General features: G+C 39.1%; 2 protein-coding genes across 3 annotated transcripts in view; one reads left to right on the plus strand and one right to left on the minus strand.

Annotated features, from left to right (window-relative positions):
• The first annotated feature begins 570 nt into the window (after positions 1-570).
• On the plus strand, positions 571-20,100 carry LOC127452924 (phosphoinositide 3-kinase regulatory subunit 4-like). Of its 2 annotated transcripts, none has more exons than XM_051718810.1 (20): positions 571-1,558; positions 1,910-2,669; positions 2,764-2,897; positions 3,151-3,760; positions 4,314-4,448; positions 5,207-5,428; positions 5,595-5,768; positions 5,857-6,002; positions 7,062-7,265; positions 12,373-12,574; positions 13,348-13,568; positions 15,105-15,327; positions 15,632-15,797; positions 15,940-16,104; positions 16,769-16,980; positions 17,156-17,287; positions 17,484-17,584; positions 17,676-17,764; positions 17,947-18,067; positions 18,164-20,100. In XM_051718810.1, the coding sequence occupies exons 2-20, from the start codon at positions 1,952-1,954 to the stop codon at positions 18,332-18,334; spliced, it is 4,146 nt and encodes a 1,381-aa protein (XP_051574770.1). In that variant the 5' UTR covers positions 571-1,558; positions 1,910-1,951; the 3' UTR covers positions 18,335-20,100. The 2 variants fall into 2 exon arrangements, with proteins under 2 accessions (XP_051574770.1, XP_051574772.1); XM_051718812.1 differs by having other exon boundaries at positions 13,348-13,445.
• Positions 19,914-24,058, minus strand: part of LOC127452954 (collagen alpha-6(VI) chain-like) — a 41,516-nt gene continuing 37,371 nt past the window's right edge. The window contains 5 exon segments of the mRNA XM_051718870.1: positions 19,914-20,520; positions 20,688-20,735; positions 21,939-21,995; positions 21,998-22,019; positions 22,022-22,104. Coding sequence (XP_051574830.1) covers positions 20,348-20,520; positions 20,688-20,735; positions 21,939-21,995; positions 21,998-22,019; positions 22,022-22,104 — 383 coding nt within the window. The 3' untranslated portion in view covers positions 19,914-20,347.

Here is a 24,058-nt window from a genome sequence, read left to right on the forward strand (position 1 = left end):
GGGATTACTAACCCGCTGGCTATCACACACTGTGCTCCCAGTGAAGAGAGAGTAGTGGTCATGCCTTTTCCGAGCCCTGTGCCTCCTCCAGTGATGAAGGCCACTTTGTTTTTGAAAGTTCCATGGAGAAGCCTAACACCTTCAAGAGGTAGGAAGAATCTGTCTTGAGAACTCTGGCATAAAGTGTTTGTCCCATTGCCAAAGAACTGTTAGAGGATGCAAAGAGGGCGTTTCAGATTATTTTGACAAAGGAATATAACCTGAAATAAAGCCTGAAAAATAGCGTTTTCTTAGCTTGATCTGAGCTATAGAGTCACAATTTATGAAAACTCTGTTGTCAGCTTTAACTGTTGATTGAAATATGTTATTTGATCGTAATCTTGACCAACAGTTTTGGAGATTTAGCTCTTTCCCCATTCGAGTAGATAGGAGCTGTACTTTTATGCCGCTTGTTTCCATAAAAAAAAAAAAATAGCTGCCCGGGGGCGTTCCAACGATGGCCGCCGAGTGGACTGACTTGCCTTGAAAGAACTTTGGCAGTGTCTCGTTTCGAAGGCTGCGTGCTAGGTAGGACGCGTCCTTTGAAGGCTGCAGTATACCGAGCGTCCTCCTTTAAACAAATTTCGTTTAAACGAGACGGCTTTCGTTGGACAAACGGAAACGGAACGTAACATGGTTGCTATGACAGCACGGCACTCTTTAACAAGCGTGAGGGCTTTGAGTGAGAAGGGAACAAAGTCCCTTTAGAAGGGAATGTATGAGGTACATTTTAGGCGAGTTATAATGATGTAAAGAGAAAAGAAAATAGATTTTACAGCTGTACTTTTAGTCTAATACTTTATTTTAATTATATATTAATATAATTATATATATTATATACTCTGCACCCATCTACTGGGGTACTTCAACTTGGGAATTAACATTCCTTGAGTTTGAACATCATATTTACGGGCAAATTGGCGTTATTTTTTTTTTTTTTTTAGACATTTCCGTTGAAGCAAAGAATTGTGGGTTGTGAGTGCCCACGAAGGATACACCTCATGCATCCTCCGAATTCCCGTGAAAGAAGGTCGCATTCGAAGTGTCCTATTCGCTTTTCTGAAAGGAGACAGCCTCGATGACAAATGCGGCCTCCGTAGGACGCATTCTTCCAAATGAGACACAGCCTTTGATCCGACGCCAAGAAATCACTCTACATAATTAAAGTCCGAAAATCCCGGATAACATCTTCCGGTTTCCGGTTGGGCGGACTGATCCAGGATCAACCGTGTTAACTTTTCATCCAATAGAGTGTCGCTAGTGAGCTGACGAGCTGATGCCAGATCTACAGTTAGAAACAGCCTGACATTTCTATTGCAATGCTGATACATAATAACAAACGAAGTGGCTCGTTTATGTAAATGTCAGTATATTGTATCATTTCACGTATTATTGGTAGTATCGTTTATCTTACCTTAGGCAAAATGTACAGCGTCTTTTTAATTAAGCTGAGAGAAAATAATTCGAACTGACCAGATACTGCTTATCTATTGACAGCGCGCTGGGGCTCAAAAATCAGGTAAACAATAGTTATTTTATTTTTTTAGTGCTGTAAACACACGTCACGCCGCAATATTTGAAATATTACATTTGTAATTGGTAGTTTAGGTCGGGAAAGTATGGAAATAATTTAAATATTGCGAGTTTTTGGGTTATTATAGCAGATATGTTGCAGCATTTCATGTCTCATGACACTGTATGATGCAAAGGACAATGTATGCTGAAGAAACTCATTTATGACATAAATGTGCCTTAGTTAATTATATATTAGTAATAATTTATAGATAAGCTTTCTAATTACATCTCTCTATCTGTCTATCTGTCTAAAACTTTGTTTTGTTTGTCTATCTGTATGTTTTGTCTGTAATAGGTAGAGATTTGTCTTTGGGACAAACATCTCTGATCCGGCGAGATGGGGAATCAGCTGGCTGGAATTGCTCCATCACAGATTCTTTCAGTGGACAGTTACTTCTCCGACATCCATGATTATGAGTATGACAAAAGTCTGGGCAGTACAAGGTTTTTCAAAGTGGCCCGGGCCAAACATCGAGAGGGTTTAGTGGTGGTTAAGGTCTTTGTGATCCAGGACCCGTCACTGCCCCTGACCAGCTATAAACAAGAGCTGGAAGAGCTGAAAATCAGACTGCACTCCTGTCAGAACTGTTTGCCCTTTCAAAAAGCCACACTTACTGAGAAAGCAGCCATACTCTTTCGCCAATATGTCCGCGATAACTTGTATGACCGTATCAGTACACGGCCATTTCTCAACAATGTGGAGAAGAAGTGGATTGCCTTCCAGCTCCTCAATGCCGTGGATCAGGCCCATAAATCTGGTGTGCGTCACGGCGACATTAAAACGGAGAATGTCATGGTAACAAGCTGGAACTGGGTATTGCTCACAGACTTTGCTAGTTTTAAACCCACATACTTACCTGAAGATAACCCTGCAGATTTCAACTACTTCTTTGACACGTCCAGGAGGAGAACGTGCTATATTGCTCCAGAGAGATTTGTGGATGGCAGCATGTTTGCCACAGAAAGTGACCAGACAACTCCACTTGTGGATCTCTCCAGCAATAGCCAAAGAACCAGGGGAGAGCTCAAGCAACCCATGGATATCTTCTCAGCTGGTATATAAAACTTTCATCCTTCCTAGTTTGCTCCAATTAAGATGTCTGACTGATGGTTTCTTTCTTTTCTATTCTTTTTCTTTTCTTTTTTTAGGATGTGTGATTGCAGAGCTGTTCACAGAAGGGGTTCCACTATTTGATCTCTCACAGCTGTTGGCTTACCGCAAAGGACATTTCCAAACCGAACAAGTGCTGAGGAAAATTGAGGATTGCAGTATTAGAGAACTGGTAGCATTTCTGTTCATTCTTTTTACAAATTTTAAATGTATTTATAGATGTATATTTACTCCAAATAACCCTTAAATGGTTGTTGTTCTTCATCTGGATCCCTCATTTTGGTAGTTTTTACATTGCTTCTTATGGAGAAGGGAACCAGAAAAGAGGCAGTCAGAATCATCATGGTGCTACCCAGTGGTTACTCTGGAAAACTCTAGATAATACAGATAAAAACTAGTAATATACTTCAATCCAATTTCCATAGGTGGCTCAGATGGTGCAGCGAGAGCCGGAAAAGCGCCTGACAGCTGAAGAATACCTCAAACAGCAGCGAGGCAAAGCATTCCCTGAAATCTTTTACACCTTCTTGCAGCCCTACATGGCTCAGTTTGCTAAGGAGACCTTCCAGTCTGCTGATGAAAGGGTGTTGGTGATCCGTAAGAACCTGGAGAACATCCTCAATAACCTGTGCAGTGGCAGTCAGGCAGGGAAAGCTGAAAAACAGGAGAAGGCGTCTCAAGAACTTTGTTCTTCTAAGGAGCATGGGCTGGTGGTGCTAGTGTCAGTGATCACATCCTGTCTGCAGACGCTGCGCTTTTGCGACTCCAAGCTGGCAGCGCTGGAGCTGATTCTTCATTTGGCGGGCCGGTTGAACGTGGAGATCCTGCTGGACAGGATCACACCGTACTTGCTGCACTTCTGCAATGACTCAGTGCCACGCGTCAGGGCTGAGGCTGTGCGCACACTGACTAAAGTGCTGGCGCTGGTCAAGGAGGTTCCTCGGAATGATGTCAACATCTATCCAGAATACATCTTGCCTGGGATTGCGCACCTGGCACAAGATGACGCCACGATTGTTAGGCTTGCTTATGCAGGTATTCTAATGCTACAAAACCTTTGAGAGTATTGTGTCTAAACGGTCAGCTTTTTAAATATGTAAATAGCATTTTTTGTATATTAAAGACAACATGAAATCTTGGAATCATGAAAATGTATTCTACATACTTTTTTAATGCAGGTTCTTGGGCTTTTTTTGGTACAGTTCGGAGGTGTATGTTTTTCCAAAGAAATTTTTTTTGTCTTCATAATCTGTTATCAAAATGTGAAAATTTTCTCCGCCTCTGAAACAACTTTTCTTTTAGGTTGATGTCACCAATCCCTCCTATTTTTCAACCCCTCCACTCCAACTTCCTGTCTCCATTCTTATATGTAACAACATCCACTTTCAAGATCCAATCAATTCCTGATTAAATTAAGTCCCACCCTATATCTTTTGTTGTTTAAAAAAGTCAGATTATGCATGTAAAATGGGTTTGCAATAGATGTTTCACGTTGACTTCTGTGGAGATATGTAACAATGTATTAAATGGACATACAGTATACTGAAGATTTGAATCGTTTTTTGTTTTGTTATTTCTCTCTCTATAGAGAACATCGCCCACTTGGCTGAGACAGCACTGCGCTTTCTGGAGCTGGTGCAGGAGAATAATTTGAGCTCTGAACAAGACCTGAATGGAGAAGACACAGAGGAAACTCTTCACCCCAATGAAAACTATGATTCAGGTAAATGCTGGTTTTTAAAGGGTTAGTTCACCCAAAAATGAATTCTCTCTCATTATTTACTCACCTTCATGACATCTCAGATGTGTATGACTTTCTTTCTTCTGCTGAACACAAGCAAAGATTTTTGGAAGAATATATCAGCTCTGTAGGTCCATACAATGCAAGTGAATGGGTGCCAAAAGTTTGAAGCTACAAAATGCACATAAACACAGCATAAAAGTAATCCATAAGACTCCAGTGGTTAAATCACTTTTACTTTTACATTCATCTTCTTTTGTGTTTGGTGATTTCCATTCTTCGTGCATATCGCCACCTACTGGGCAAGGAGGAAAATTTATGGTAAAAACGGACTTATATATTGATCTGTTTCTCACCCACACCTATCTTATCGCTTCAAAAGATATGGATGTAACCACTGGAGTCTTATGGATTACTTTTATGCTGTGTTTATGTGCATTTTGGAGTTTCAAAATTTTGGCACCCATTCACTTGCACTGTATGGACCTACAGAGCTGAAATATTCTTCTAAAAATCTTCGTTTGTGTTCTGCAGAAAAAAGAAAGTCATACACATCTGGGATGGCATGAGGGTGAACTATCCATTTAAATGAAAGTACACTTTGATGGTAGTCTTTAAAGAAAGTTTGTTTGATCATCTGTAAGAATCCCACTCTGTCCTCCATTAATAATCAGTTTGCATGAAAATAGTCTAATGCTGTCATTAAAATGCTGTGGATTTGATCCATCCCTTGTCCAAAGAGCTGCAGGCCTTGCATGAGATGGTTCAACAGAAGGTGGTGACTTTGCTCAGCGACCCTGATAACATTGTCAAACAGACGCTGATGGAGAACGGCATTACTCGCCTTTGCGTGTTCTTTGGCAGACAGAAGGCCAACGATGTACTTCTCTCCCATATGATAACCTTCCTCAATGACAAGAATGATTGGCACCTCCGTGGAGCTTTCTTTGACAGTATAGTGGGTAAGATGCGGCATGATGTTCCTACAATTAGTGTAATGTAAGACAGTTTTTTGGGAAAACAATCTACTAAATGCTTACTACATAACTTATAAATAATGTGTAGTTGCTTTACTTATTTTCTGACAATCACTCACAGCATGGTAACCAAATGTTCTCCTCCCTACAGGTGTAGCTGCATATGTTGGCTGGCAGAGTTCCTCCATCCTGAAGCCTCTTCTGCAGCAAGGCCTGAGTGACGCTGAGGAGTTTGTCATTTACAAAGCTCTCAACGCTCTAACTTGCATGTGTCAGCTGGGGCTACTGCAGAAACCTCACATCTACGAGTTTGTCAGTGACATTGGTAAGAAAAATAATCTATTCTTGTATGTCAACATATAATGCTCTTGGAAATATTGTGTATTGTAGAATACAATTTTATCATCCCATAGCTCCTTTCTTGTGTCACCCCAATCTGTGGATCCGCTATGGAGCCGTGGGTTTCATCACCGTGGTTGCTCAGCACCTAAACGTCGCTGACGTTTATTGCAAACTCATGCCACATCTCAACCCCTTCTTCACCCAGCCTATTATACAGGTGAGGTCACTAGTCTGAGTCTTAACATTCTGTATGGTCTATTCCATTACAGAACCATTATATTATTAATTAATATTATATTAATATATTATAATTATATTATATTCCCCGATCAGCCACATCATTAAAACTACCTGCCTAATATTGATCCCACTCATGCCGCCAAAACAGCGCCAACCAGCATCTCAGAATAGCATTCTGAGATGCTATTCTTCTCACCAAAATTGTACAGAGCGGTTATCTGAGTTACCGTAGACTCTGCCAGTTTGAACCAGTCTGGCCATTCTCTGTTGACCTCTCTCATCAACAAGGCATTTCCATTCACAGAACTGCCGCTCGCTGGGTGTTTTTTATTTTTGGCTCCATTCTGAGTAAAAAAAATCCCAGGAGATCAGCAGTTACAGAAATACTCAAACCAGCCCATCTGGCACCAACAATCATGCCACACTCAAATCACTGAGATCACATTTTTCCCCATTCTGATGGTTGATGTGAACATTAACTGAAGCTCCTGAACTGTATCTGAATGATTTTATGCTCTGCACTTCTGTCACATGATTGGCTGATTAGATAATCGCATGGATGATTGTTGGTGCCAGACGGGCTGGTTTGAGTATTTCTGTAACTGCTGATCTCCTGTGACAAAAAACATCCAGTGAACGGCAGTTCTGTGGACAGAAATGCCTTGTTGATGAGAGAGGTCAACAGAGAATGGCCAGACTGGTTCAAACTGACAAAGTCTATGGTAACTCCGATAACTGCTCTGCACAATAGTGGTGAGAAGAATAGCATCTCAGAATGCTATTCTGAGATGCGGGTTGGCGCTGTTTTGGTGGCACGAGGGGGGGGGGGGAGCTACACAATATTAGGTAGGTGGTTTAATGTGTATATTATTGGGAATATATGCTGCCTACACACTGCATACATAGATAATTTGCTTTCTCAAGAACTCAATGCTCAATATGAGGAACCTAAATTGTAGTGTTGAAAGAAATTTATTGATTAATGTTTTATATTTAAATTACCTCTTATTAAGTGATGTTGTTTATCTTTGGGCAGATTGATAAGGAGATTGTGCTGCTCAGTGTGCTGAAGGAACCAGTAAGTCGCTCCATCTTTGACTATGCACTGCGCTCTAAAGACATTGGTAGCCTCTTCAGACACCTGTTGCTCCGGCAAAAAAAACGCAACGGCTCCATTCCAGAATGCCCCATTCCAGAGGATCCTGCGATCGCCCAGCTGCTTAAGAAACTGCTCTCACAGGTCAGAAAACTTGTACTTGTACTAATACTGTTTCTTAAGAAGTTTTAGCATTCTCACTAAAAACTAGAGGTATATCGGTTTTACCAATTAATCTGTGCCGATAGTTGCTTTTTCGGAACTATGCTGGTAGTTTTTCTTTTCTTTTTTTTATTCCTATGTGTTACTCTGTAGCAAGTGCTGGAGGATTCAACATTTATTTGAATAATTATCCTCCAATATAGATATTTTGTTATTGTGGTTAGATATATCTCATACATCATGATGGCATCGCGGATGGCCGCCTCGGTGTGGAGTGCTCCTATTGTTTTGTTGTTTTTGTTTGTTTGTCCTGTGTTTAGTAATCTTTTTCCAGTTACCCCCAACCCTGTGGTGGACCAACAACTGGCTGACGACCTGAATGTGTTCTACTGTAGATTTGAAAGGCCCAATCTCACACCCCACACCCACTCTGACCTACACTTCACACAAACACCAACACCCTCCTCCCCCTCCTGCTACTCAACCTGCACTTAAGATCTGTGAAGATGATGTGAGCCATGTCTTTCGGAAACAAAAGACGAGGAAGGCTTCAGGCCCAGATGGCATCTCACCAGCGTGTCTTCGATCCAGTGCTAACCAGCTGGCCCCCATCTTCACACAGATCTTCAACAGATCACTGGAGCAGTGTGAAGTCCCATGCTGCTTCAAATGTTCCACTATCATCCCCATCCCAAAGAAACCAAACATTACAGGACTTAATGACTACAGACCTGTCGCCCTGACGTCTGTGGTCATGAAGTCATCTGAGAGACTGGTGTTGGCCCACCTGAAGGACATCACTGGACCCTTTCTAGATCCCCTTCAATTTGCTTATCGAGCAAACAGGTCTATGGATGATGCAGTCAACATGGGATTGCATCATATCCTGCAACATCTGGACAGACTAGGGACATATGCAAGGATCCTTTTTGTGGACTTCAGTTCAGCTTCAACACCATCATCCCAGCTATACTCCAGAATAAATTACACCAACTCTGTTCCCATGTCTATCTGTCAGTGGATTACCAGCTTTCTGACAGACAGGCAGCAGCTTGTGAGACAGGGGAAATTCACTTCCAGCACTTGTACATTCAGCACTGGTGCCCCCCAGGGATGTGTGTTCTCCATCTACAGCAACGACTGCATCGCCAAGCACCCTTCTGTCAAGCTCCTGAAGTTTGCAGATGACACCACTGTCATCAGCCTCATCCGAGATGACGATGAGTCTCCATACAGAAGGGAGGTTAAACAGCTGGCTGTCTGGTGTAGTCAAAACAACCTTGAGAAGAACATGCTCAAAATGGTGGAGATAATTGTGGACTTTAGGAGGCACCCCCCAACACTGTCCCCCCTCACCATTCTAAACAGCACTGTGGCAGCAGTGGGGTCATTCAGGTTCCTGGGCGCTACCATCTCACAGGACATGAAGTGGGAGACCCACATTGACTCCATTGCGAAAAAGACCCAGCAGAGGTTGTACTTCGTTCGCCAGTTGAGGAAGTTCAACCTGCAATAGGTGCTGCTGATACAGTTCTACTCAGCAGTCATTGAGTCTGTCCTCTTTACTTCTATAACTGTCTGGTTTGGTTCAGCTATGAAATCGGACATCAGAAGACTACAAAGGACAGTTCGGATTGCTGAGAGGATTATTGGTTGACCCCTGCCCTCCTTTCAAGAACTAAACGCTTCCAGAGTGAGGAAAAATGCTGGAAAAATCACTCTGGACCCCACTCACCCTGCCCACTACCTTTTTGAACTGTTGCCTTCTGGCCGACGTTTCAGAGCTCTGAGCGCCAGAACCGTCAGGCACAGGAACAGTTTTTTCACTCAGGCTATCCATCTCATGAACAGTTAAAACTGCCCCTTTGAGCAATAATTAATGAGCAATACACAGCTTAGTCTTTTTATATTATCCAACACATCCTACCTCTTCTGCCATTACATTCCTTTGCACTGTACATATAACCGATTTGTATTTAGATTTGCACTACGTATGTGTATGTGTGTATGTATGTGTATGTATGTATATATATTCATATATACACTACCGGTCAAAAGTTATGAAACACTCATTCTTTATTATATTTTTTTTCCTTCACATTTTAGAATAATAGTAAAGTCATCAAAACTATGGAATAACATAAATGGAACTATGGGAATTATGTTGTGACTAAACAAAATCCAAAATAAATCAAAACTGTGTTATATTTTAGCATCTTCAAAGTAGTCACACTTTACCTAGAATTTGCAGACATGTACTCTTGACATTTTCTCAACCAACTTCTTGAGGTATCACCCTGGGATGCTTTTTAAACAGTACTGAAGGATAAGTGCCCATCTATGTTGGGCACTTATTGGCTGCTTTTCTTATTATTTGGTCCAAGTCATCAATTTCAAAAACTTTTTTTTTAATGAAATTTTAGATTGATAATGAAATAAATGAATATGGTGGCACAATTATATTTTTGTCTACAAAACTAATTTCAAACGTTTAAGCATACGCCTTCAGATCAAAAGATTTTTATGATCATGGGAAACATTTCGGTCAAGTGTTTCAAAACCTTTGAGAGGTTGTGTATATATATGTGAATATGTAGGATATATATATATATATATATATATATATATATATATATATATATATATATATATATATATACAGGTGCATCTCAATAAATTAGAATGTCATGGAAAAGTTCATTTATTTCAGTAATTCAACTCAAATTGTGAAACTCATGTATTAAATAAATTCAGTGCACACAGACTGAAGTAGTTTAAGTCTTTGGTTCTTTTAATTGTGATGATTTTGGCTCACATTTAACAAAAACCCACCAATTCACTATCTCAAAAAATTAGAATACATCATAAGACCAATAAAAAAAACATATTTAGTGAATTGTTGGCCTTCTGGAAAGTATGTTCATTTACTGTATATGTACTCAATACTTGGTAAGGGCTCATTTTGCTTTAATTATTGCCTCAATTTGGCGTGGTATGGAGGTGATCAGTTTGTGGCACTGCTGAGGTGGTATGGAAGCCCAGGTTTCTTTGACAGTGGCCTTCAGCTCATCTGCATTTTTTGGTCTCTTGTTTCTCATTTTCCTCTTGACAATACCCCATAGATTCTCTATGGGGTTCAGGTCTGGTGAGTTTGCTGGCCAGTCAAGCACACCAACACCATTGTCATTTAACCAACTTTTGGTGCTTTCTGGCAGTGTGGGCAGGTGCCAAATCCTGCTGGAAAATGAAATCAGCATCTTTAAAAAGCTGGTCAGCAGAAGGAAGCATGAAGTGCTCCAAAATTTCTTGGTAAACGGGTGCAGTGACTTTGGTTTTCAAAAAACACAATGGACCAACACCAGCAGATGACATTGCACCCCAAATCATCACAGACTGTGGAAACTTAACACTGGACTTCAAGCAACTTGGGCTATGAGCTTCTCCACCCTTCCTCCAGACTCTAGGACCTTGGTTTCCAAATGAAATACAAAACTTGCTCTCATCTGAAAAGAGGACTTTGGACCACTGGGCAACAGTCCAGTTCTTCTTCTCCTTAGCCCAGGAAAGACGCCTCTGACGTTGTCTGTGGTTCAGGAGTGGCTTAACAAGAGGAATACGACAACTGTAGCCAAATTCCTTGACACGTCTGTGTGTGGTGGCTCTTGATGCCTTGACCCCAGCCTCAGTCCATTCCTTGTGAAGTTCACCCAAATTCTTGAATCGATTTTGCTTGACAATCCTCATAAGGCTGCGGTTCTCTCGGTTGGTTGTGCATCTTTTTCTTCCACACTTTTTCCTTCCACTCAACTTTCTGTTAACATGCTTGGATACAGCACTCTGTGAACAGCCAGCTTCTTTGGCAATGAATGTTTGTGGCTTACCCTCCTTGTGAAGGGTGTCAATGATTGTCTTCTGGACAATTGTCAGATCAGCAGTCTTCCCCATGATTGTGCAGCCTAGTGAACCAAACTGAGAGACCATTTTGAAGGCTCAGGAAACCTTTGCAGGTGTTTTGAGTTGATTAGCTGATTGGCATGTCACCATATTCTAATTTTCTGAGATAGTGAATTGGTGGGTTTTTGTTAAATGTGAGCCAAAATCATCACAATTAAAAGAACCAAAGACTTAAACTACTTCAGTCTGTGTGCATTGAATTTATTTAATACACGAGTTTCACAATTTGAGTTGAATTACTGAAATAAATGAACTTTTCCACGACATTCTAATTTATTGAGATGCACCTGTGTATATATATATATATTGTCTATTGTGTATTCTATATATACTTTTTTCTTTTCAATATTTATCTTTTTTTTTTTTCAATTTTAATTATTTTTTAAAAGTCTTGTTGCTGTTGTATTGTTGTACTCTGGAAGCTCCTGTCACCGAGACAGATTCCTTGTATGTGTAAGCATACTTGGCAATAAAGCTCATTCTGATTCTGATATGAAGTTTTCTATGCACAAAATCCGTATGAAACGGATTTTAAAAACTACCGGCCGATTTATAGGTTATCTGCCTTTTCCACCACCTTAGTTATCGATATCGGCAAAATCCACTATTGGTCGACCTCTTCAAGAAACAAACTAATGACAACTCCCTTTGAAGCTAAACAAGGCTTTTAACTTGAATGATCTGCCTCAACTATCACACTCTCAGCTTCCTGCTTCCCATACAGGGGCTGTCCTGTGAACATGCACACATGATTAACACATAAAACATTGTATTATGATTGGCTAAACACTTTTGTTTCAACATTTCTGTGTGCGCCATTCCATAAAAATAAAAATAAAACATCTTTTAGGGGCTTTTAACACCTACTAGGGCATCTTGGACAAAAGTAATTTTCATCTTCTCTGCTACATAGCACAAAATGATTTACACAAATGACATGTTCTTGGATCAGCTTCCTTTGTTTTTCCTGGAACAACATTCTGGTTAGCATCAGCCCTAAACCCTTGTATCAGAGGTAAGTGGTTGGTTGCTAGGAATGTTGTTCCAAATGTTCATTCAGGAATGTCATACTTTATCATACTAACATGTTTATACTTTATATGTCAGCCTTTAACAAGGTGATGCTCTCTTTCAGGGAATGACGGAGGCTGAGGAAGACAAGCTCTTGGCTCTAAAAGACTTCATGCTTAAGTCCAACAAGGCTAAAGCCAACATTGTAGACCAGAGCCACATGAATGACGGAGCTCACAGTGGAGTCATTGATCTCGGTAATCTGGGCATCAGTGGCCGACGGGTGGACCTGATCAAACCCAAGCAGGAGTCAGAAGACAAGAGAGGTGGGCAACATACTCATGTTAACACACAGTCTTTATTATACCCCCACTGTGCTGTTACTTCAATTGAAAAAAAGAAAAAATATATATATATATGCTTCTCATTTTATTGATTCGCCAATAAAGTCATGCATTATGTTTTTATTTGTTTACAGACGTCATCACTATTGCCTCTGGTATATTGTATAGGTCTTAAGCAGCTTGGCTCTGTTTGAAGTTACACTTACACTTTGACTAACTTAGGGTTTTTGTGTTGTCAGAACTGAGAATTCACCATAACAGGGAGATCTGAAGTGGATAGATACACTTCTAGTTGTGCACGGTAGCACATGTTGTCTATTAATGCTTTTTGCTGTAGTCTGTTTACTCCTTGTGGAGTGTATGACTGCTGGTGACTAAATTAATCACTCACAAAAAGAGTCATAGATTTGCCAGTAGCACTGTATTCTAATGGCATCATGGTGCACTTGAGATGTTGCTTAAAGATCATCACGTTGGCACATCAACTCTATCTTCAAGATGTCATTCTTTATTTATTAATGTGTCTGCAACATTTCTTGCATGAGAATCAATCTTTGTGCATCATTGCCATGAGAACCTAGTTTGCTTTTGCTGCTGGATTATATGAATATTTAATATGTTAGTTGTGGTAAAATGCGTTAGCTTTTTTTTTTTTTTTAGCAATGATTGTGTTATTAGAGCCTTTATATGCAGATGATTTGATAGAGGTTAGAATTGGAGATTTATATGCTTTTTTTGTTTTTCATTCCTGCCAGCTCGCAAACATACAAAACAAGACTCCAACTTGAACGAAGAGTGGAAGAGCATGTTCGGTTCTCTGGACCCTCCCAGTTCAGCGCAGACTCCACCGACGGTACCTAATGTTCTAGTTCCGAGCGGTGGTGGGGAGCCCAATGGAACTCTGGCTGGAGAGCGCCTGCAATCTGAGAGTTCCTCACAGCCTCTTAACCTCTCTCATGTTCCATCCTCAGCCCAGGTCGACCGCTGAGCCGACAGTGTGCTATCCATCCCTCTCTCCCTCTTCCTCTGCCTTGCACTCTCTCCCTCTCCTTTCTTCCGCTTCTACCAGCCTTTTTAATCCTCTCTTCATTAACAGTGACCCCTCATTCATGTGTTCAACACCATTAATTGTGTGCATTTGTCAGTTTTTCTGCTTTGTATGCTGAAAAAGTTTAATCAGTAGTGATTAAAAGGAGTCATATCATGCCAGTATTATTGTTATTATAATATTTTTTTCCCACTGAACTCCAATTATAATGCTGTAGTAATCAAATATTTGTTTTAAATGACCATTTTACACCTCTCTCTGAGCCTTAAAATTAAACGGTTAGTCTTTTGCTGTTATGCCTCTGCGAAACTGCCCCTTTACATGTGAAATTAGCAACAGCCCTGAGCGCTGTGCTGCTGCTCTGATACACTAGCTTGTGAGTTTAATAGATGAGCTTTTTGCAAAGCTTGAATTTTTGTAATCTACAGAATTACAGGATCACTGAACAATCCTTACTAGAGGTAGAACTATATATCAGTTTTACTGATTAATCGGTGCCAATAGTTACTTGGCTATTTTTTGGAACTATATAGAAACGTGCCCGTCAGCACATACATTGTGTCTCCAACTTCATATCTTGTAAATAATAATAAACCTACAGAACCCTTCATCTGGTGAATATATAGGTTTTAAAAAGCTTAATATGGTTAATACTTAAAAATAGAGCATTGTAACAGAGCCAAGTCATCTGTGTCCTTTTAAAATAAAAGTCCCCGGTGTGTTTCGGGCTTGTTTATAGTTAAAAGTCCCATGTTATGCACCGATTCTTCATTTTTTTTTCTTCTGATTATTAATGGAATTATGGCTCACCTATAAACTAAATCTAGGATTGTATTAATTTTTGACTCATGTAGCCTCTGTGTTAAAGAGTCCAAAATCTTTTAAATTTCCATAAATCAATTTTAAAAACTAGCAGCCAATTGATTGGTTATCTGCCTTTTCTACCACCTTAGTTATCGGTATCAGCAAAATCCACTCTCGGTCGACCTCTAATGTACTGTACTGAAATGTTTCAAAATCTGTTAAGATCAGACTGAAATTATCAGGGAATAAATAAACTTGTAAATAAATTTAAGCTGCTCATTTCTAATGTTGGGATTCTTCAGAAGGATATGCAGAGAGTCATTTTTGCAGTTTTTTTTGTTTTATTTTTTTTTTTTATAAATGTTTTTGCACTGGAGAGGAAATTTTAAGTTCTGAAAGTTACAGTGTGTTTTACACTACATCAGTCTCTTTTTATCTCAAAAGATCAAGGGTGATTTTATTCCTCATGATATGACCCCTGTAATGCTGTGCGTCACATCAGTTATCTGATATGTTCTGCCATGTTTATCTAGACATGTAGAGAGTGTATAGTATTTTTCACTGGTTAAGTGTAACAGCATGTCCTTCATCAACAATAGTGACTCTAATCTTCTGGACTGTTTCCTTAAATCACTCCCCATTGTTTTCCACCTACTGCAGGTGAATGAGGGCGGAGCCGTGCAGCCCAGGAAAACCACAGCACTCCCCACTATTCAGGTGGTACAGTCCTTAACCGGAGTGTCCACGTACCAGCGGCGCATCACCACATGCAAGGCAGAGCTGCAGCAGCTTGTGCAGCAGAAGAGAGAGCAATGCAATGCAGAGCGCATGGCCAAGCAAATGATGGAGAGTTCAGAGTGGGAGAGCAGGCCTCCGCTGCCAGGTACAGCTGTCGTATATCAACTCTCTGTTATAGTGTGGGGTTGTGCAGTGTTTGCTCACTAAATCTTGAACTGAAGCCAGTGACTGTAGCTAGCCATTTTTAATCTTAGATAGTAGGCTTAGTCTGTGTGAACTGGTCAAGATTCGTATATTTCAACATGTACAGGCTTTTCATAATTATTAAATGCATTACTCAGTATTATTACTGTATATTGATGTCTGTTACATTTCTGGCTTGTCTGTGTCACACATTGGTGTTTCACTAGGGCATTTTCTCTAATGTAACTTAAACTGTTTTATTGCAGGGTGGCATCCAAAAGGTCTACTGGTGGCCCATCTCCACGAGCACAAATCCGCAGTAAACCGAATTCGAGTGTCCGATGAGCACTCCGTCTTTGCTACATGCTCCAACGATGGAACTGTAAAGATCTGGGACAGTCAGAAAATGGAGGGTAAAACAACCACCACAAGGTATCTGTCATGCAAAGTCAGTTTTGACTCTTAACATGAATGTTTTGACTGTGTTTCTTTCAATTTTCTTGGTAGCTTTGTTTCACTTTTACAAGAAATGGGATGTTGATTCTAAACACCACAGAATTTTGTATGATTTCAGGTCTGTGCTGACATATTCTCGGATTGGAGGCCATGTGAGAACACTGACCTTCTGTCAGGGGTCGCATTACCTTGCTGTTGCATCAGACAATGGTTCCATCCAGCTTCTTGCTGTTGAGGCAAACAAGCCACCCAAATCGCCCAAAGTCCAGCCCTGTCAGACCAGGTATGTGTAAATCCTTAAAGGGATAGTTCACCCAAAAATGAAAATTCTCTCATCATTTACTCACCCTCATTCCATCTCAGATGTGTATGACTTTCTTTCTTCGGCAGAACACAAATTAAGATTTTTAGAAGAATATCTCAGCTCTGTAGGTCTATACAATGCAAGTGAATGGTGGCCAGAACTTTAATACTCCAAAAAGCACAAAAAGGCAGCATTAAAGTAATTCATATGACTCCAGTGGTTAAATCCACATCTTCTGTAACAACGTGATAATTGTGGGTAGGCAACAGATAAATATTTAAGTCCTTTTTTCTATAATTCTCCTCCTTTGACCAGCCCTGACCAGTAGGTGGCGATATGCACAAAGAATGCGAATCGCCAAAAACAAAAGAAGAATGTGAAAGTGAAAGTGGCGATTTAAAGTAAAAAATAACTTAAAAAGGTATCTGTTTGTCACACACTGATTATATTGCTTCGGAAGATATGGATTTAACCACTGGATTTTACCACTTGTAGGAATTGCATCCTGCAAATTTGTGTCCTTTTTAACTGTACAAATCAGTAATATCAATGACAATCTGAATGACAATCTCATTCAGGTCAGTGTTTGTGGATGCAGAGACACTCAATCAGTCAGGTCAGTGAGGTGCTGGTTCTCTTTCAGGTTCTTAGATTTGAAGGATGAGGGCTGTGCGGTGGACATGCATCACTTTAACTCGGGGGCACAGACGGTGCTGGCCTATGCCACTGTGAATGGCTTCTTGGTGGGTTGGGACCTCCGCAGCAACAGCAACGCTTGGACCCTCCGCCACGACCTGCGTCTGGGCCTCATCACTTCCTTTGCTGTGGATATGCACCAGTGTTGGCTTTGTGTGGGTAAGCAAGCTTCATTGTTTGTTTTTGATCATGTTTTAATGCTGTTTCCAAGTAATACAGAAATTTGTGTCAATAAGTGCCCAAAAGAGGACCCAAATTCAAAATGGACTGAAAAACTAATACATTTATGTTTTTTTTTTTTTTTTTTTTTTTTTGGCTCAATACTGACTTACAGGCACAAGCAATGGCACATTGGCTTGCTGGGATATGCGGTTCCAGCTACCAATATCCAACCACTCCCATCCAGCCCGAGCCCGAATCAGACGCCTGCTGATGCATCCACTCTACCAGTCCTCTGTAATTGCAGGTTAGAGACTTTCCCTGTTTAAATCACACTCAATCTTAAATACTCCTTATAATTCTGTTGACTTTTGTGAGAAAATGTCAGCATTACATGGTAGACTGTGATTATAACATACAGCCTTACACTGATAAGATGGTATTTTTTCCCACGATAAGGACTGCATACAAAATACATTTATGCATTTTCTTGCTCTCTTCAGCTGTCCAAGGCAACAATGAGGTGTCCATGTGGGACATGGAGACAGGGGACAGAAAGTTCACCCTGTGGGCAAGCTCTGCACCCCCGCTTTCAGAGATGCAGGTATGCTTTAACCTTCTCCATCACAAATCACATTCTCTATAATGAGTAGATTTAAGGAGTTATCTACTCTGGAATCTATTGTCTTGTACAGCCATCTCCTCACAGTGTTCATGGGATATACTGCAGCCCTGCTGATGGCAACCCACTCTTACTTACAGCTGGATCTGACATGAGAATCAGGTGTGGCTCATAAGCAAGCTAATAACTACTCACTTGTTCACTCTCAAATTTCACATAGTTTCACATAGCACAAAAAGACTGTTGATTCCATCTGGGCCTAGTTATGACATACATGTGTAGTGCACATGCAAAAATATGAAAAAAGTAATGTGTTTTAGTATGTTATGAATAAATATCTGCAGGTTTTGGGACCTGGCCTATCCCGAAAGATCTTACATTGTCGCAGGTGGTGCCAATGACTCTCTTCACTGCCCTTCTGTGTTCTACAATCGTAAGATCATAGAGGGAACAGAAGTAGTGCAGGTCTGAGGCTCATATGATTGTGTGTTCCTCTTTATATTGCACATTGGTATATTTAGATGACCATCATCCATTCCTGTCTCTATTTAACCTCTCTAGGAGATTCACAGTAAGCAGAAAAGTGAATCCACAGAGGACCTACCTCGCCGTGGCCCAGAATCCTTCCCGGTGGGTCACCATGACATCATTACTGACATTGCTACTTTTCAGACCACCCAGGGCTTTATAGTCACGTCCTCTAGAGATGGTATTGTCAAAGTGTGGAAATGAGTGACATACTGTGCCATGATGGTAGAACACCTTAGTATGGATGTCCAAAGAATTTCAATGTAAATTTAAATATAATGCCAATTAATATAATTAAGTCTAATACAAAAAATCAAGTGTATAAAACAATGTAAGCCAACAGTTTGTGTGTGAATAGTTTGCTTTGTGTGTTTTGGTGTGCAACTGCTTAATGTGGATATGAAGGTCAGTTTAGTCACAATGCATAAAACTGGACATTGCGAAGCCGAAACATGTTTAAAGTGTTTGCAGGTCATGTTCTCACTGGCACACAATACAGTAAATACATGTATTAGTGTTGTTGCTGCACAGCAAATGTAAGCATGTGTAGTTGTGCTTTTTGCTTGATATCTGAGCGAGACATCTGAACAATAGGGCTGAAACTTGCAACATAATCATTTTTATAGTCATGGATATTGAATGAAGATTAGATCAGAAAGTGCTTACGTGGTTCATTTTGCCTCTCACCTAACTTGTCGAGAACTTGTCTGGGTCATATTTCATTCCAAAATCAAAAGAAAGAGAAAATAAAGCCTATTTTAGGACTGTCGATTGTTAGCAATGTATTGACATTTTAACGTTAATGTCACTTTTAAACGCTAGTTCACCCAAAAATGAAAATTCTCTCATCATTTATTCACCCTCATGCCATCCCAGATATGTGACTTTCTTTCTTCAGTAGAACACAAACAAAGATTTTTAGAAAAATATCTTTAGGTCCATACAATGCAAATGAATGGTAATCAGACCTTTTGTAGCTCCAAAAATCACATAAAAGTAATCCATAAGTAATCCAGTGGTTAAATCAATATCTTCAGAATCAGTATAATAGGTGTGGGTGAGAAACAGAACAATATTTAAGTCTTTTTTTACTCTAAATCTCCACTTTCTGATGTGAAAGTGAAACTAAACAGGCACCACGTGATTTTCAGATGTAAAAGTGAACGTGGAGATTCAGAGTAAAAAAAGGACTTACATTTTTATCTGTTTCTCACTCACACCTATTATATTGCTTCTGAAGATATGGATTTAACCACTGGAGTCATATGGATTACTTTCATGCTGCCTTTATATACTTTTTGGGGCTACAAAGGTCTGATCACCATTCACTTGCATTGTGAGGACCTACAGAGCTGAGATATTCTTCTAAAAATCTTCATTTGTGTTCTGCAGAAGAAAGTAAGTCACACACATCTGGCATGGCATGAGGGTGAGTAAATGATGAGAGAATTTTCATTTTTGGGTGAACTATCCCATAATGTTAATTACTGTAATGTATAAACAATGCTATTTTGTATAAATTGTCAAGTATTTATACATCATAATAGTATTTGTTGGACTGCTTTTACGCTGATTTAAATGTAAAAATCTTTGTATTACAGTATTTATTTATTTTTTTGTCTTTAAAAAATGTTACAATGGAAAAAATCTTAATGGCCCTAAAATAAGCTGCTGCTTTTTTTCCTTGATTGTGGGGTGAACTATGACCTGGACATTTTAATGAGATTCATCCGTTTGAATTTTTCCAAGTAAGTAAAATGCACATCAGAAGTAGAGGCAACACTTATTTAAACTTTAAACGATTTTATGTTATTAAAAAACTCAGTTTTCATCAGTATCAAAAAGCATATTGCACATTAATAGTGCTGTCACATACAGTAGACAATGTCTTATATACAGTACATCAGTATTATAGTACAAATTATTGATGTACTGTATATATATATATATATATATTAAAAAAAAAACAACACATTATTAGCAAATGATTCCATGAATAAAACAAACATGACTTTGTGCTTATTGCTTTGTTTGGATATTTCAGAGTAATAACTGTATAAAAAAAAAAAATAAAATAATAAAAAAATTTGGTTCTTTTGTAGCAAATACAGTACAAATATAAGATTACTGTCTAACTCTGAGGAAATAGATTGACTTGCTAAATGCAAACGTGAAGAGCACCTTCATATGTAAAGTGTTGTTTGAATATTATCCTGGTTAAGTTTGCCTCACACAGAGGGCTTTACATTCCTCCTCCGTGTCGAACCTGTTTTTAGTTCCGCCACATCCGCCAAACCAGAAGTAAGCACATTCATTCTGCTGGATGTCATAGAACCAGTTTAAAACGTATTGACTGCAGGGTCCCACGTCCTGTTTCATGAAACATGCATCTGTGTGCATGGGAGAGAGAGGAGAGTGATTGGAAACATCAGGAAAGTGTTTACACATTTAAAAAACATCATAAATTCTTTAACTAGCTTTACAGAAAAAAAAATATAATGTTAACAAACCAATGTTAATATTGGTTCAAGTTCAAAATTCTCTTGAGGAAACTAACCATCAAATAATGTGGTTTCCTCTTTTGCCTGCAGGAGTAATTCAGGCTCTAGGGACAGTAAATCACTGAATATGCGACACATTTAAAAGCATTGCCATGCTAATGGGTTAAAGTAATATAACATTTACTTAATTTACATTAGTGTCTTGTCTATTTATGCAACAAATAATTTCTTCAATGTTAAAGGAATAGTTCACCCAAAAATCGTTTACTCACCCTTATGCCATCCCAGATGTGTATGACTTTATTTCATCTGCTGAACGCAAATTAAGATTTTTGGAAGAATTTCTCAGCAGTTGTGGTCCATACAATGCAAGTGAATGGGTGGCAAAAATTTGAAGCTTCAAAAATCACATAAATCAGCATCAAGTAATCCTTAAGACTCCAGTGGCTAAATCAATGTCTTCAGAAGCTATATGATATGTGTGGGTGAGAAACAGATTCATATTTAAGTCCTTTTTTACTATAAATTATCCTCCCTGCACAGTCAATCTCCACTTTAACTTTCACTTTCTTCTTTTTGTGTTTTTGGTGATTCTCATTTTTCATGCATATTGCCACCTACTGGGCAGGGAAAATTATTTCTTACAAAAAAAGAACTTAAATATTGATCTGTTTCTCACCCACACCTATCATATCACTTCTGAAGACATGGATATAACCACTGGAGTCATATGGATTACTTTTATGTTTCCTTTATGTGCTTTTTGGAGCATCAAAATGTTGGCACCCATTCACTTGCATTGTATGGACCTACAGAGATGAAATGTTCTGCAAAAAAATCATAATTTGTGTTATGCAGAATAAAGAAAGTCATACACATCAGGGATGGCATGAGGGTGAGTAAATGATGAGAGAATTTTTGGGTGAACTATCCCTTTAAGCCTTAAATGTAAAAAAAAATCTGATTAGAGGTGCAGTGTGTAATTGCTGTGGAAACAAATGGAATTGCAATCTACTCTAGCAATGTACCGTGGCAACATTGTCTCAACCAGTGGCATTGAGTTTGGGGAGGGACTCATTCCTGGATCATTAGTGGTGCTTGCGAAGACAAGAGCACCACTAAAATCTACCTAAGGACTGCCACTAGTGGCGCAGAAATTACACACTGCACCTTTACGGTAACATACAGCTATTTGCAGTAAAATATCAGATTTGTAAGCATTTAGGAACAAGTCTGCGGCAATGCGTAGTAGTCACAAAGGCAACAATTATATTTTCCAGTTCAGATGTGAAAGACGAAGGACCTACTTTGTTTGCCACAGGTCAGAAGGCATTCCTTTTCTAAATCAAAATGATTACTGTTACATCACAACCCCCATACCAGAAAGGTGTACCATGCATGTGTCATTATAGAACCACCGCAGCATATATTTGCTACAGATGGTACCAAGGTCACTGTTCAGTTGACATTGGCCTGAAAACAAAACACTAATGAGCCATGCAGGGTACGGCTGGTGAGCATGCAGTTATACAGGAATATAATTATTTAAAATAGGAAAATATAAATAAAACCACTTTTTATTATTATTATTATTATTATTATTATTGCTGTGTATAAGCACATGTGCAGGTAGATCATGCTTGTATCATTCTTAATGCTTTTCTATCTTTATATAATTTCATAAAAAGCAAATACTGGACTGTATTTAGTTTCACACTATAATTGAATAATAACCTGTAAAGATAGGTCAAGTTTGTCAAGAGAACATTTTGATGTTGTCTTGACAAAGCCTGGACTGAAAGTTAAAAAAAGTTTTAAAGCTTGAGCTTTGAAGGTTTAACTGACCTTACAGTAACACCCTGTCTACACCAGACAAAAGGAAATAACTCCCATTATAATCAATATTGTTGTCTACACTGGATGCGTATGTTGCGTAGTAAGCAGCAATTTTGCACTGCACGTGCTGGACACGCTTAACTCCTGCCAACAATACAAATAAACATTTTAAAATGTTTGTTTCGACATATCAAGTGTAGACAACCTCAAGCCGTTGTGGATAGACAGATACTTAAAGGTGCTGTAAGTGATTTTTTTAATGAAGTATGCAAAAGATTTCCCAACCCTCTTAAAGATATTAATAAAATAAGTGTCCTGAGATATCTCACCAGTCTCTGTGACAGCTGTAGACTTTGTAAACAGCAAACAAAAATTGTGTTTGCGGACATTGACGCTTTTAACCTGTCAATCATTTTGCTTGTTCTCACAGTATTGTATTTGAAGCGGATCATTGAGGCTATGATTCATAATGTTTGTCAGTTGAGGGCGCTATTGTGCCACTGTTGAATTTGACAGCCAAAGGAACAAACAATGCTGCTCTTTTACTCGGTTTTGGAATGAGGGGGCGTGGCTAATTCGACGGCTCAGTCACGTGAACGCTTCAGAACGCTAAATTTGCTTAAAGCACCTTTAAAGCAGATTAAAGTTTATATTAGAATTTTTTTGACAGTTGGAGTGTGGCAGTTGGCCCGTTTGAACCAAGGAGCTCTAACTTTACGTTACTGAACAATTCATCAATGTAAGTCTATGGGATTTTTGATTGCCCGCTATGGGAAAACCATAAGACCGACCAATAAGAAAAGATATTGCACAGTACGTCAGAACAGTCTGTACCAATTTTGGCAGATGTTGCTTGAAAGCTCTAGGAGGAGTTTCATTTAATCATTTTGGTCTTTGTTTAGGGATTAATAAATAAATAAATAAATAAATAAATAAAAACTTTTGTATATTTACAGTTTTCCTCAACTGACTTATCACGTTCTCCAAAGGTTATTGCTTTCCAAATTATTCACACAGCTATTTGAACACTATAATTTTCCAAAACAGATGCATTTTTTTTTAATTTAATACAAATTATTAACAATTTTTTTGGAAATCCTTAATAAAATGGCATATCATCTGTTACTAGTACACAAAGCACTGGAACTACAATTCATGCTATCATGACTCACTATCGAGGAAAAAGAGTAAAGAAGAAGATGGAAGAAGCAGCAGAAGAGAAAGAATGAGCTATTGTCAAGAAGAGGAACATTGTAAACTCTAATTGACAATGTAAAGAAACATGGAAAGAGAGGCTGGATGCCATCTGTGTTTTGCGGTTCTGTCTTGGGGCCATGCAAAATGGCAAAACTCTCAGTTTTATTTACAGTAAACTTCCCCATCCTCTTTCCACAGAATGAGCACAAACGACTGTCAGCAATGAATGTTTTCTTGTTAAAGCTGTAAGACCGTTCCACAGGTGCATGTTCATTAATTGTTTATGGTTCATTGAATAAGATCTGTAAAGTTATTTGGGGTATTGTTTGTAGAATTGAGGAAAATAATGAATTTAATCCATTTTGGAAAAAGGCTGTAACATAACAAAATGTGG

The sequence above is a fragment of the Myxocyprinus asiaticus genome, chromosome 15, assembly GCF_019703515.2.
Source record: "Myxocyprinus asiaticus isolate MX2 ecotype Aquarium Trade chromosome 15, UBuf_Myxa_2, whole genome shotgun sequence".
Taxonomy (NCBI): domain Eukaryota; kingdom Metazoa; phylum Chordata; class Actinopteri; order Cypriniformes; family Catostomidae; genus Myxocyprinus; species Myxocyprinus asiaticus.